Source organism: Dunckerocampus dactyliophorus, chromosome 19 (assembly GCF_027744805.1).
Source record: "Dunckerocampus dactyliophorus isolate RoL2022-P2 chromosome 19, RoL_Ddac_1.1, whole genome shotgun sequence".
NCBI lineage: Eukaryota > Metazoa > Chordata > Actinopteri > Syngnathiformes > Syngnathidae > Dunckerocampus > Dunckerocampus dactyliophorus.
In genome coordinates this window covers 5533410-5547809 of record NC_072837.1, presented here as the reverse complement: position 1 = coordinate 5547809, position 14400 = coordinate 5533410, and the positions used below count along the sequence as shown (strand labels likewise).

Genomic DNA, 14400 nt, shown 5'->3' with positions numbered 1-14400 from the left:
AATGATGCCTTCAGGATTTGCATCAGCAGTAAAACAAACAAGCTTGGTCTGATAAAGATTTATGGCTTGTAATAAGTTCACTTATTATTGTTCTTTGGTGGGCTTATGCCACGCACTAACTATTCATACTTGGGGCGCTTATGTCAGCTCAGCGCTCAGGTGCTACATTTCACACATCCTTGTCATCGCAAACACACCTTGCTTCATTTGTCATCCTCGCTCGCTGATCAGGGAAGCGTTCAATTTCTCCCGTCGGAGGCTCCCGAGCACCTCCAGCGCCGTGGCGTGCTGTGTGAAAAGTCAATGACTCACGCCGACTGTTGTCATGGCGCTCTTCTTTGCATAATAGACAGTGATGGAGGGAATTGTGGGGCGGGAAGACGGCAAGGTGGTGAGAAGGAGGACTCGAGTGCGCTCAGGCGGATGTGTGAGTGTCGTGCGTGCACGCACACGTGCAGCACCTGCATGCAGAATGTGTGCGACGGTGTGACAAGGCAACCTGCTAAATCCCAAGTTGTGTGCAGTCAGAGTGTTAAAGGTCATTATCTTGTAGCTCTGTGTGTGGGAGGTGTGCTCGCAAACATACTGTAACACCGTCTGGATAAGAGCACCCGCCAAATACCTTTACAAAAATAGCTGCTTTTGCATATGCTAAACTCTTCAATAAATACATCTAATATTGCGGGAGTTATAATTGTAATAAAAATAAATAATGGTCATAGGAGTGCAGCATAAAGAAGAAGACACTTGCTGCAGTCAATGTAAAATTATTAAACTACTTGTAATTACGGTGGAACCTGGGTTAGCGTCATTAATTTCTTGCAGAAGGTATGACTCTAACCGAAACGGACGCTAACCACATCCATTTTTCCATAAGAAATAATGTAAATCCAATTAATCCGTTCCAGAAAGCCAAAAATGTTAACACAAAACACGTTTTTATAGTTTTACAATTGAAATCTGACATGCAGAAAACAATTCGCAATGCATATAAATACATATAAATGATCAATGAAAGAGATAAATGAACATTTAAGGTTATTTTTACCTTCACTGAAGACATGATCCTTGACGTGCTGTCCCCAAAGACACGATGTGGCAGCGAGATCAACCACCGCCACCAGCTTCCTGTTTTGACCTGAGTTGTTTCTTGAATTCAATAGTGTTTTTCACCTCACCTCACTGTAAACCAAAATGGAGCCAAAGTTACTAACTAATTTATTTTAAAAAAGAAACAAATAAAACACTGTACATTTGATTTTTTTTTTTTAGCAGTTTTTTTTTCTAGAAGTTAGCTTAGGCGGGACCTGCACTTCAGAATTCAAGCAAGGTTATCAGCTTATGTGAAAAAAATAATGTCAAGTCAGACAAGAAGAGTTCCACACACATGAGCCAACAACAACAATATTTTAATTGTTTGCTAATTTGTGTGTTTGAACTAATCCAGCATGTCTTTGCCAGGGTCTGTGATCTGGTCAACAGCATCACTGAGGAAGCCTGGAGAGGTCCCGACGAAGGAGACTGTGACACTGACACCTTAGAGGTGAGTCTGTGCAGCTGCAGAAGAACCAATGTTGTAATCGCAGTAGGGAGCAAACTGCTCAGCCAGTATTGGTAGCAATGATGAGTTCCTTGTAAACGGCAGTGTGGTAAGTGTAACATGCATGGGTTTCACACCGACAGCGGAGTAACGCAACAAACATTTTAAAGCGCATGCAGAGGTAGATAAAACTGCCCGATGCTAACCAGTTATGATGCTTCAAATGCAGCTACTAGAAAGAAAAAAACATGCATCAGGATGTTACCTCCAGCCACAGGTGTGTTTTTTGATTTGGAACCCTAAGCAGAAACCCTGGCGGTTGGTCGTTTTTGCAGACCATGCACCCAATGACTATAGTAGATTCTTTAAGTGGAACATTTACAGCAGTGGTTCTCAACTGGTTTGGCTGCAGGAGCCACCATCACAGCTCAATGACAAGCAGTGACGCACCTTTTTTCAACTCAAACGTCTCAAATATCTCACATTTAAAGGGACTGTTTGCAGCGCAAGTTGAGCTGCTGCGGTGAAATGCTGTCCTCTCTTTACGGCACGCTCTTCTCCAGCAGATATCTGCAGCTGCGTGTCAGACGGACGGCGCTTTAAATCCCCGCTCGGTGAAGTCGCCCACGCACCCCGTGGCGGCGTAACAGGCAAATAGCACAGACGAGAACGTGCATTCAGGGACATCGGGTCATTACATGGTTTGTTTGCCCAGCATAGACCCGCGACCCACTGAAACGGCTCCGCGATCCACTTTTGGGTCCCGACCCACCAGTTGAGAATCCCTGATTTACAGTATAGACAACTACCTATAAGCTAACTACCTTTGTCTTTACAGTACGACTATGAGTATGATGAGCATGGTGACAGGGTGGTTCTCGGAAAAGGCACATTTGGAGTGGTCTATGCGGGCCGAGACCTCAGCAACCAGGTCCGACTGGCCATCAAGGAGATACCAGAGAGAGACAGCAGGTGACACAGTAGATAGATCTCACTGTAAGAGCACCACGTATCGTCTTGTTCAGCTGTGTCGCTGCTAATGATCGTTTGGAAAACTGAAAGTGAGATGCACACACGAGCCACGTGTCTGGTGGTTTGTGGCCTTGAGATTGATCTCGCATGAGGGACTGCTTTTAGCGCAGACTGCCAGCCTCCAACTCTCACAGACAGAATGATTACAATGAGCACACTGATCCACTAACCATATGTTTGAGAGTGCGGAGACTGTGGGTGACTAATTCAGACAGCGTGCTATTTAACAGACATGACAGGTAAAAAAAAAAAAAATACACAGAGACACTGACTATACAGTATCTGTTTTGACTGAAGTAAAGCATCCTTTTTGGTATTTATAATACTCTTATTTTGTTTGCAGGTATTCTCAACCCCTCCATGAGGAGATCGCACTCCACAAGCACCTGAAGCACAAGAACATCGTCCAATACCTTGGCTCTATCAGTGAGAACGGCTTCATCAAGATCTTTATGGAGCAGGTGCCTGGAGGTAAGCAAGCTTCCGCTGGCGCCTGTTGTAGTGTTTGCACAGTTTAATAATAGCAGGACTGTTCCTAATCACTGTGTAAACATGCTTAACTACTATCCGTGTGCTGCTGGCTTTCAAGAGGTTCAAGATTTAATGCTAATAATTATTTACATGCCGTTTTTTTCCCCTATTAATTACATATGCTTTTCACAGCCAAACTAGCCATAAAATCATAATCACACCATAAAATCCCACTATTTGTTTTTAGATAAAGCATTTTTTATTGTTTAGGGTTCCCAAGGTCGCATATTCTTCTATTTTTCTTACAATTGCGGCCCACATGACCATATTTTGGGGCCCCGTAGCACCTTGCATGAAGGAAGACGTTCTTTAATTGGGGAGGCAGTACAGTGAAATGAACAAGGGGCGTCACAAGACAGAACCCCGACTACAATCATGGTGCGAACACAAAAATGACAGCACAACATGTAAGATAAGTAAACACATTAAGGACAACTACTACTTACTATTATGCCGCAAGGCATGCTGGGCAGCTGGAAACACCCTCGACAATGCTAGAATGTATTATATTTTTAAATTAATGTTTTAGATATTTTTTTGGAACTTGATACTTGATGGGGCCCAGCCTCACCCAGACTGTACCTCCAGGGGTCCCCAGCTAGGTTGAGTTTGAGACCCCTGCCCTAGGGGGCCTTTAAAGAAGCAGTCAGAGACATTTGTTTTGCTCCCCGGCTTCTTTTGTTTTTCTTTTACTTGGAGTGATTGCTGTACTTCCTGTTTGTAGGGAGTCTGTCTGCACTGCTAAGATCCAAGTGGGGCCCCCTTAAAAACAATGAGCCCACCATAGGCTTCTACACACGACAGATCCTGGAGGGACTCAAATACCTGCACGACAATCAGATAGCACACCGGGACATCAAGGTACCAAGGCTGGAGCTATTCTTTGTTTATATGCAGGAACAAGTGAAGGCTTTAGAGTTACTTTGTGGATGTTTTGCTAACTGGATTGTTTTCCTCTCACTGCCGTATTTTCAATCCTCAGGGTGATAACGTCCTAATCAACACTTACAGCGGCGTGCTAAAGATATCTGATTTTGGCACATCCAAGCGCTTGGCTGGGATTAACCCCTGCACTGAGACGTTCACAGGTACACACTGCCTCAATATGCCCTCACTCGCGAACCCTAACTCTAAGTAAGACAAGAGTGCTGCTGTTTGTTTGGGTGCAGGATTATGCAGAAATGAATAAACCGATTTTTGTGTGTGGCGGAATGTGGCATGGGCTAAAGAAGAAACCATTAGTGCAATTATGGAAATCTGTTCAGCAGTTTCTGCATAAAATGCAGGTTTTGCATTAAAAAAAACAAACAAACATGATGTTTGCCAAACAACAATGCAACGTGTAAAAGGATGTTACTGGCAGTATGACCAGTTTAATAAGAGAAAGTAAGAGAAACTACACATAAATGACTAAAGCACTTGCAGCACACTTTTGTCACCTTGCATTAGAGCTCCCGACAGCCGAGTGGAGCTGAAAGGGATCCTCCCTGAAGGGGGACGGTTGCTGGTTTAGGAAACAGGGCTGCTCCTTTTATATGTAGGCGAGGTCTGTTGTAAATGTGCCACCGCCTGTTTTTAGCACCAAACTCCTAGGAGCAGTGAATAGTCAGAAAGGTATTATTAGAACAAAGTGGTCCATTTAAGGAGAAGCTCAGTGTGTTATTTCTGGAATGAACTGTTGAGAAAGACAACAATATAAGCTCTTTTAAAGCTTGATGTAATTTAATTGTTTGCACAAATGACCCCCTCATGATGGCGATTAATATGCTGTAGAATATGCAAGACAACAAATTAAAAGAAATTTAAGTAGTACTTTAAAGTAACAGTGAGTAATGAGTATATAATGAGTACGATGATAATACAGTAATATGGAAGTGCATTACGCACACCTTGCAATACAACCTCCCTCAGTGTGTGGCTGTTTTTTCCATCAGAGTTTAACAGCTGCCACCGTCTTAACGTCAAAGCAGAAGCTGTGGTAATTCTACATTTCATCAAGGTTACTTAAGATTTGTCAGATCAAAACACGTAGATGTTCGGACTTGCTTGCACCCTTAATCACCGAGCGGTTCTATATCTTTATATTTATATTTATATATATATAGCCGTTCGCTATATTTAGCGAGTAGGGGTGCGCAATAAAAGTGAAAGACACGACGTTTTTCTTGCGTCATGCATTTATTCTGTCATTAAATACAAGCAGTCAACAAGGGTGACGTAACCGTCGAGCATTGCGGGTTTGAAAGCTGCATAAACCCCTCCACAACGCAACCCAACCCCTGACCAGCGACAGGGCCAAGAAGACAGAGCTTAGACACACTCCTCCGTCACCTGGCAACATCTCGCCTTCCTGGCAAAACACGCATGGGTGTCCAAAGTGTGGCGTAGGGGCCACCTGCGAAACGTGGCTTATTGTAGAAATAAAATAAACAAAAACCCAGCATAGGTGGAAAAATAGAGCAAAAAGGGATAATGTCACTTGAAAAAACTACAATGTTGATCCTAATAACTAATAAAAACACAATGATTTGTCTTTTAATATACATATAATGTAGTTATAATTTTTTTTATAAATCTCAAAGGACAGGTGGACAGCCCAGACGGAAATAGACAAAGACAAGTAGATAAGACAAAAACAGTGAGCTGGCATTGTTCAACTACAAGCTGGGACGATTAATGCTTCTCAAGTTAAGGCCGGTGAAAGTCCTAAAGAACTTGACAATGTTGTCGCCATGACGATCCATCACGTATGGATCTGCAGCATTGGTGGACCAGCCAGGATCAGACAATCAATGCATTCATTACCTACATTTCAAGTTTCCGGCTGTTGATTTATGTTAACACAGCATCTTAAAAATCACTTTCAGACTGGGGGGGGGGGAACCAGTTAGTTGATAAGCAGGAGAACACAAAACCTACCACACTGATTTGCGTGAAACTTGAATTTATAGCTGGCATGTGTGCATAGCAAGAACCCATTCAAATGTGGTGCACATTGGAATAAAAATGTATGCTACAAAGGCGAGGATGCACTTCCAGTCAATGCACCCTCATATCACGTCATGTCATTTGCTGCCCTCTTTTGACCCTGTAGTTATTATATGCTACAGTATGTTGGCAGTCAGATGAGGTTGCACTGACCTAACTGTTCTCTCGTGTACAGTATCAATGTCTACTACATGCATTTGAGGCTATGCTTGTGTGTTGCTTTATTATTTGTAGGCACTCTGCAGTACATGGCCCCTGAGATTATAGACAAGGGTCCCCGTGGTTACGGCAAGCCGGCAGACATCTGGTCTCTGGGCTGCACCATTATAGAGATGGCTACGGGCAAACCTCCTTTCTATGAACTCGGAGAACCACAGGCTGCAATGTTCAAGGTGAGCAACGCTAGCAGGTTTGATGTAAAAGTGGAACATGTTGTCGTGACACTTGGATGATTTTTTTTTGGCGCCATTAGAACAGCACATGTCATCTTTATTGTTTTTACCGAAACTCCACATACCACAGCCTACCGCAGTCATGTTCATCTGATTTTGCAAAGCTCTAACGCAAATATGCATTGAGAATGATTCATGTTCTAGCTTGTTCTGAGCCAAGGTTGAGGACAAATTAATTTGCATGCATTTCCCTTTAGATTTCTAATGGCAAACTAGCTCCATGTTGTTGACATGAAGCCAAGAACTATTAGTTGACTGAAATATTAACAAAATACTCACCCGGAAAGTACTATTAACTAGAAAACTTACATTTGTGCACATGTGAATATGATAAGATGTTGATGCATGACAACAAACTGTAACCTAGCCAAGTGTTGGAACATGATTTGCATAATAGCACATGGTGGCACATATTTGCAGCTCTAAAGAGAAGAAAAGGAGGACAAAATGTGTCTTTTTGGTGTTTTTTTTATCTATCAATCAGACATGGCACCGCATGTAGAGGAGAGTAGGGGGGTTTGTTTGCGCACAAAATCCTTGAGGTCATTAAATACCTAAAGAAGAGGAAAAAATAGGTTGTCATAAACAACATAATTTCAGAGAAGCATCATGCTATTTTTTGGTTTTTTTGTTTTAGGTGTCACATTTTGTATTTCGATACTTTTGCATTTATACTAGATGGACCTGAATACAGTGGTACCTCGTTTTTTTTAATTAACTCATTCAATCCCAGCCACACCGGCCATTGATCAAGGCACGCAGAATATTGTGTTCTACGGCTCTATAAACATGGAAACTACCAAAAGAAGATTAGACACCCGTCTTTCATCAGAAAACAGAAGTTTGTTTCTACCTTTCAAGGTAAGTTTCAGGAAAATAATCAGCTCCCGACTACAAAAGGGAGAAAACCGGCTTTTTGTGAAAAGGTACATTTCAAGCACAACTTTCATGTTGACACAAATATTTTTTTTGCTTTTGTGACAGCTCAAATATCTAAACAACTATACCACAACATAAACAACACAAAAAAGGGTTGTTTTACATCCAAATAATAATTTATATACAATATGACAACATGAACTATTTACAATTTTTACATTTAGATCTGAACTATGTGTGTGCACGTGTGTGTGTGTGTGCTTGTGTGTGTGTGTGTGTGTTTGTTTGTGCATGCGTTAAAATTTCCCTACAATGTGTAACCTTCTGCACGCTACACTCCTGTCGTCTAAAATGGCCGGTACTGAAGGGGTTGTCTTTTGAAAAATGGCTAGTATTGAATGAGTACATTTTTTAATGACTTAATTTGTCTGTTTTTTTGTGTGTTTTTGATTTTCTCTTTGAAAAATATTTTCCCAAAAAGGGGTCATCTTATATTGAGGCTGGTTATATTGTCGGGTCGATATGGTAAATAACACAGCTGACAACATCTAGACAGCAAACTAGGTGGCATTAAATGAACAGCTCCTCTGCTGGTTGCAGACATGTAGTGCACTCCAGGCTTGCACACAATGGACAGGATTCTTAACAATGGACTAATTGTCTAATATGCTCGTCCCTGTTGCAAGCATATAGTCCTCCTCTGTCTTTACCATTTTGGCCGCGCAGGTTTTCCAAGTCATGAGATCACTTTTCGTCTTTGTGGAAAGAAAGGACGTGAATTAGGCCGCCTGCTTGTGTAAATACGTGTAACGTGATCGCACTGAGTAGAAAACACCGTCTATGCATGAACGTTTGTTTGAGAACAAACAAGCATGACGTGTGTCAACGTTTGTGTGCGTCTTTGTGAAAGGCCTCGTGCCAATAGAGTGAAACGTTGTCCACGTGCTGCCGGCGACATTATATAGCTCCTTAAGGGCTGTCTGGAAAGCATTACGACACACCCGACTGAGGGTGAATCATGGAATATTCCGTACTGTCATAATTATCGGAGTTTGGCTCATGGGACTCATGCTGAGGCGAACAGAAGAAGTTTAAATTGTCTTCCATGTAATAAGAATGATATTCTGACATTTTCTTGGACAGCAAACTGCAGGTGCAATCAGATATAGCTTTAAAATAATAAATCATGGCGGAGGTATTTTAATTTGCCTCTTTGCTCATCCCTGTGGAATGTTTCCCTGCTAATCAGGTCAACATTCCTCGGCAGTAACGACGCGAAAGTCTCGTTCTTGACCTTTGACCGTTATTTATCTTGGTAAACTGGCTACTTTCCCCTGAAGGCAGCGTATATGTCTGTTTGTCTGCAGGTGGGCATGTTTAAGATCCACCCCGAGATCCCAGAGTCCATGTCCTCAGAGGCCAAGGCCTTCATTGTGCGCTGCTTTGAGCCCGACCCGGACCGCCGAGCCACCGCCTACGACTTGCTCACGGACGAGTTCCTCACCGTCACCAGCCGCAAGAAGAGGAGTAAAAGTAGCTTCACCTGTGAGTCCGCTTCACTCTATTGTCTTGGTGTGGTTGATGTTTTTCTGCTTGTTTAATGATCACATGATCTTTTGGTTCCAAGAAAAGAGATTAGTAAAACTAAGCTGGAAGCTTAAGAGTGTCTGTGTGTACCCTTGTTATTCTCTCTTATTAAGTGCTGACACATATTTTGTGTTTTTCCTCCCACAGCTCTATCCCCAGGCACAGGTGAGTTGCTTTTACACTATTCCCCCAGACCACCAGGGGGAGTCTTTCATAAACTATCATCTAGGGGTGTCTAAAGTGCTGCAGGTGGCTGTCTTTTTATTGGCACGCACCACATTCTAAAAATATGATTTAACAAAAAACTAAAAACAAAGCCAACAGCAGAATCGGCAGTCATTTTACAGAAATAAAGTCAAAATATTAGGAGAAAAAAGGTGTAATCTGACAAGAAAAGGTATTTTTATGAGAATAACGTTGTAATATTATGAAAATTATGTCATTTTAGTAGCATAAAGTTGTAATATTAAAGAGAAGAGGCTTTTTTTCCAAGTTGGAATATTATGAGAAACAAACAAAACAAGAATAAAGTTGTATTTTTTTAGAAAATCAGGTTGGGGAATTGAGAATAAAGTCTTATTATTAAAATATTATTCAAATAAAATTATTATTACAAGAAGAAAATTTACAAGAAAGTTGAAATTGTTTTAAATTGAAAAAAAAAGAAAAACACGACAGCAGAAATGGAAGCAACAGCTGTAATTTTACAAGAATAAAGTAAGAATAAAATAAGAATAAAATAAGTCGTATTCTAATGAGAAAAAAGTTGCAATTTTAAAACTTGTAATATTATGAGAAAAAATAATCTAGTAATTTTTATAATAATCATTTTTGTAGCATAGAGTTGAAATATAATATATAAGAAAAAATATAAGAAATATTTAAAATCATTTTTTAAAGTCTTAATATGAAAAACAAACAAAACAACAGCTAAAGTTGCAATTTTTGGAAATTTACATTGGGGAAAATATTATGGGAATAAATTCAAAATATGGTAATGAAGTCATAATATTATGAGAAGAAAATTTACAAAGATTATTTAGGAATAAAGCTGAAATATTTTGAAAATGTAAAAAAAACAGCAAAAACAGGGGAAAACTTCTTGAGAAAATGTCATAGTGATCCTTGCATCCTCTCATTTTTCAGTATGTGGCTGTCACTGGAAAAAGTTTGGACACCCCTGCTATAATCAGTAATCCAATCTAAATTATAAATGTTCCAAAATCACCCTTACAATAAAACAGCATACAATGCCATAATATGAAGCAGTGTTTCCCCTCATTTGGTCCGTGTTCCTGGAAAGTCTATGACTGACCCCCCAGCAACACAACATATTGTTGCTTTATGCCTGCAGCTTTAACTTTCCCTCGTGTCTACTTTGTCCTTCAGAGTACCTCCGCAGCATCAGCCTGCCAGTGCCGGTGGTGGTGGAGGACACCAGCAGCAGCAGCGAGTATGGCTCCGTCTCCCCTGACAACGACCTCAACACCAACCCCTTCATCTTCAAGCCAAGCATCAAGTGCTACAGTGAACGCGACGTCAAGGGGCCCAGGTCCCTTTTCCTCAGGTAAAATGAACCGGAGCATGTTGTCGGTGGCAATCTCTTCTATTCTATTCAACATATGAACCATCTCAGACATCGTGACACTTGATTACTGCTTTCATCTGATGCAATGTTATATTTGAACTGCATATGTTTAGGGGCGTGGCCAGGGCAGGGTTGCATACATTTCGTTTTTAAAAGGCAACAATTTCAATTAAGAGGACTTTATTATTCAGTTTCAACTTTTATGGTGCACCCATAAAATCTCTAATGATGATTAATAAATTGATCATTTTGACACTCTAAACCCTATAAAATGCCTCTAACAGTTCCAGTACATTTACACAACATCACGTCTTGTCACGCATCTTCCTGCTGCTGAAACAAACTAGCCTCTGCGTCTTATTTATGTCTTAAATGGCTTATTTCCTCTAATTCTGTCTACTGTATCGGGTAATAGGAGTGTAAAAGTGACTATAGGGGTGTTATTCTGTGTCTAGAGGGCTCTAATAACGTTAAAAAACGACTGTAGAAGGTTGTAAACAGGTTTTCTATGCTCTAACTAAGAAAGTATTTATTAAAGGAAAAAAATGATCGCGGCCATGTCTGGGGCCAGTTAACTGCGATAAAAGACTGTATTTACAATTAAAGAAGCCAAAATAAAATGTGAATATGTGGTAGAGTGAATGCTAGACCACAAGTACATTGGAGGATGCCTGGTGGTTGTCTTCAACCAATGTCTGACCTTCAACTAATCTTTATGTATGCACAATTCATAGCACTCCTCTTGAGCCTGGAGATAGTAGCTTGATGTCTTCAGCATGTGTCTTTCAGTATCCCAGTTGAGAACTTTGAAGACCACAGTGCCCCCCCATCCCCCGAAGAGAAGGATTCAGGCTTCTTTATGCTGAAGAAGGACAGTGAGAGGCGAGCCACCCTGCACCACATCCTCACAGAGGACCTGGACAAGGTGGTGGCCAACCTGATGGAGGCCCTCACACAGGTTTGTTATGAAAACAAGGCCTAGGCAGTGGGGGCTGCATGGAAAACTCAACCCTGCGCTTTCCGTCTTATCATTGAACCTCCAGGGATCGGAGGAAATGAAGCTGAAGCCTCAGCACATCTCCACTCTGGTGGTCAGCCTGGCCGACTTCGTCCGCATGGCTGACAGGAAAATCATCGCCCGCACGTTGTCTCAACTCAAGCTAGAGCTGGATTTTGACAGCACAGCCATAAGCCAGCTGCAGGTCGTACTGTTCGGCTTCCAGGATGCTGTAAGTATCACACGGAGGGTCCTCATCGCCTCTCACGTTCAGCAGCAGTGAAGAAGACCATAAAGTACTCTAGGCTCCACTTCTCCACATTTGTAGGCAGTGGCGCTTCTCTTTAACCAGCAGCTTTGAACACTTCAGGCTAATTGCCATTTTACACCCTCAGGCTGCCGCCTGCCGTGTTTCAGCCTTGAAATCAGCCTGATATACCTGCCTTCAAAAGGGTAATCTGTCACTAATAATGGCACATCCTGAGAGGAAAAAAATGTCGGTGTGCGTTTATAAAAGTAGCGCTGCCGGGGAAGTGACATAAAAGGTTGTTTTCATATAGCATAGGAAGACGTTGTGTAATCCTGCAAGAAGGTGGCTCTCGGTTGCCACCTGCTGGTTTAAAAAAGTGGGAGGAAAGAGCCAATGAAAATATACAGTATGTCACTGAGCACTGTGTTATTTTCTAAGACTGTTACAAAACTTGAATTGGTCAACATTTGTATTTAATATCTCAGGTGAACAAAGTGTTGCGGAACCACAACATCAAGCCTCATTGGATGTTTGCGCTGGACAACATCCTGCGCAAAGCAGTGCAGACCGCCATCACAATACTGGTGCCAGGTAACAACATCACTATCGCCTCATTGAACTATCATCGCGCCGTTATTTTCAAATGCCTCTGTAACTGCAGCTAGAGTCAGTTTGGCCTACAATATACAGTAGGCATCATGAACGGTGCTTACAGCTGGATGTGGCTTTTGGGAAGGTTTTAGGGTGTTGAAGGGGCTAAAAGGTGGGAGAAATAACAAGAAAGGGTCAGTTTGTTCTATAAACCTATTCATAAGCCATCCAATACAACAATACAAACTAATGATGTGTGGACCGATACTGAAATATCGACACTTCCCATACCAGCTGTTCGCGCTCTAAAATAATACTCAAACCAAAATATCGATGCTTTTGATGCCTCAGTCATTTGAGGTAATGTTTGTCTGAGACGTTTGTCTGTTGAAACGCTGACCGATTCTATACGGCGCCATGTGTGGATTGTGAATCAAGTTTTTATTTTTATGCTAGTTCTTAAAAGTTAATCAGTTCTTTTAATGGTTTTATTGTTTTTTTTACTTCCTTTTTTTTCTTTAAAATACAATTTATGCATATTTAATTTGATTTTGTCCTCTGTTTTTTTCTGTTGGATATAGCTCGGCTAAGTCGTAAATCACCCCACAATCTCAATATACTTCAGGGTGTAAAATAAAGAAATAAATTACTTAAATTAATTATGAATATATCTAAAATGGTAATTAATTCAATTAATGAATAATTCATATTTATTTAAATAACAATTACTTTAAAATAATAACTTATTTAATTCATAAATTAATGAAATGTCTTGTATTCTTTATGCTATGATCTGAAACACACTACTTTTTAAAACATGTCACATCTGCCTATTTTGGTTGCTACATAAAACAAGCAGCTGTTCAAAAAAAAAAAGGTGCTGAGTCGTCTGCATGTGCGTGTGCGTGTGTTTAGAGCTGAGGCCTCACTTCAGTCTGGCCTCAGAAAGCGACGCAGCCGACCAGGACGACGCTGATGACGATGCTGAGCCTGAGAGAAGAAACTCGGTGCACCAGAGTCGCCCGCCGCCCGCCGTGGCTCACGACGACACCGTGGCCACGTCGGGAGTCAGCACGCTCAGTTCCACCGTGTCGCACGAGTCCCATAATGTGCAGCACTCTGTGAGCATGGAGCTGGGCAGAATGAAGCTGGAGACCAACAGGTTGATTGAAACATGAACCGACAGTTGTAAGATTAGTTACGATTGCTGAAATACATTTGTGTGCCGTATGACGGCAGGTTGCTGGAACAGCTTTTGGAGAAGGAACGGGAGTACCAGGCCATCCTTCAACAAGTTCTGGAGGAGAGAGAGCAGGAGATCAGACTACTCCGGCTGCGATCCCAGTCAGGTACACTGCGAGACACACCTGGAAGCTGTTTTAGCAGCAAATTGGCAATCAACCATCACTTCCTGTTGGTGTCATGAGCATGTCTCCCTATACTTTAGTACATTTCCTATTTCTGTCGTCTTTTCTACAGAGACTGCATGTGATCCAGAAGGACAGATGGGTCAACCTGCCAAAAAACGAGAAGACGCAGAGCTGAGCAGCTGGCTGAGGCTTTACGGGGCAGACCAGGATGCCGTAGACGCCGTAAGGGGATCTGCTTTTACCTTTCGAAAGATGAGATCTTGAGTGTCATGCTTCGGTTGTAAATCCACAATACTGTATGATGTTTCTTTAGATACTCAGTGAGGAGTATACGTTGAACGACATCCTCCATGATGTCACAAGAGATGATCTGAAGTGTTTAAAACTGAGGTAATGCACCATTCTACTTGACATAATAAAAAAAACATTGCAAAGCCCAAAAGCCGTGTATCTACCAATAATACAGTGTGGCTCAGGTATGCAGTTTGTAACTAAATAAGTGAGCCATAACATTTTGGTGAACCTTTCTGTTGGGGTACCAACCTCAGGTCTTTTTATTTCGGATCACCCGCTACATCATACTACCCATCCCACC

The 14400-nt window shown here is 41.6% G+C and overlaps 1 protein-coding gene across 2 annotated transcripts in view; it reads left to right on the top strand.

The window, feature by feature from the left end:
- Positions 1 to 14400, top strand: part of map3k5 (mitogen-activated protein kinase kinase kinase 5) — a 58383-nt gene that overhangs the window by 42383 nt on the left and 1600 nt on the right. For both annotated transcript variants that reach the window (XM_054762120.1, XM_054762119.1), the window contains exons 14-29: positions 1462 to 1543; positions 2379 to 2512; positions 2916 to 3043; positions 3828 to 3964; positions 4086 to 4191; positions 6326 to 6483; positions 8790 to 8967; positions 9157 to 9174; positions 10399 to 10576; positions 11387 to 11555; positions 11641 to 11826; positions 12330 to 12435; positions 13351 to 13597; positions 13675 to 13784; positions 13915 to 14027; positions 14119 to 14195. In XM_054762120.1, coding sequence (XP_054618095.1) covers positions 1462 to 1543; positions 2379 to 2512; positions 2916 to 3043; positions 3828 to 3964; positions 4086 to 4191; positions 6326 to 6483; positions 8790 to 8967; positions 9157 to 9174; positions 10399 to 10576; positions 11387 to 11555; positions 11641 to 11826; positions 12330 to 12435; positions 13351 to 13597; positions 13675 to 13784; positions 13915 to 14027; positions 14119 to 14195 — 2127 coding nt within the window. The remainder of the gene's footprint in view (positions 1 to 1461; positions 1544 to 2378; positions 2513 to 2915; positions 3044 to 3827; positions 3965 to 4085; positions 4192 to 6325; positions 6484 to 8789; positions 8968 to 9156; positions 9175 to 10398; positions 10577 to 11386; positions 11556 to 11640; positions 11827 to 12329; positions 12436 to 13350; positions 13598 to 13674; positions 13785 to 13914; positions 14028 to 14118; positions 14196 to 14400) is intronic.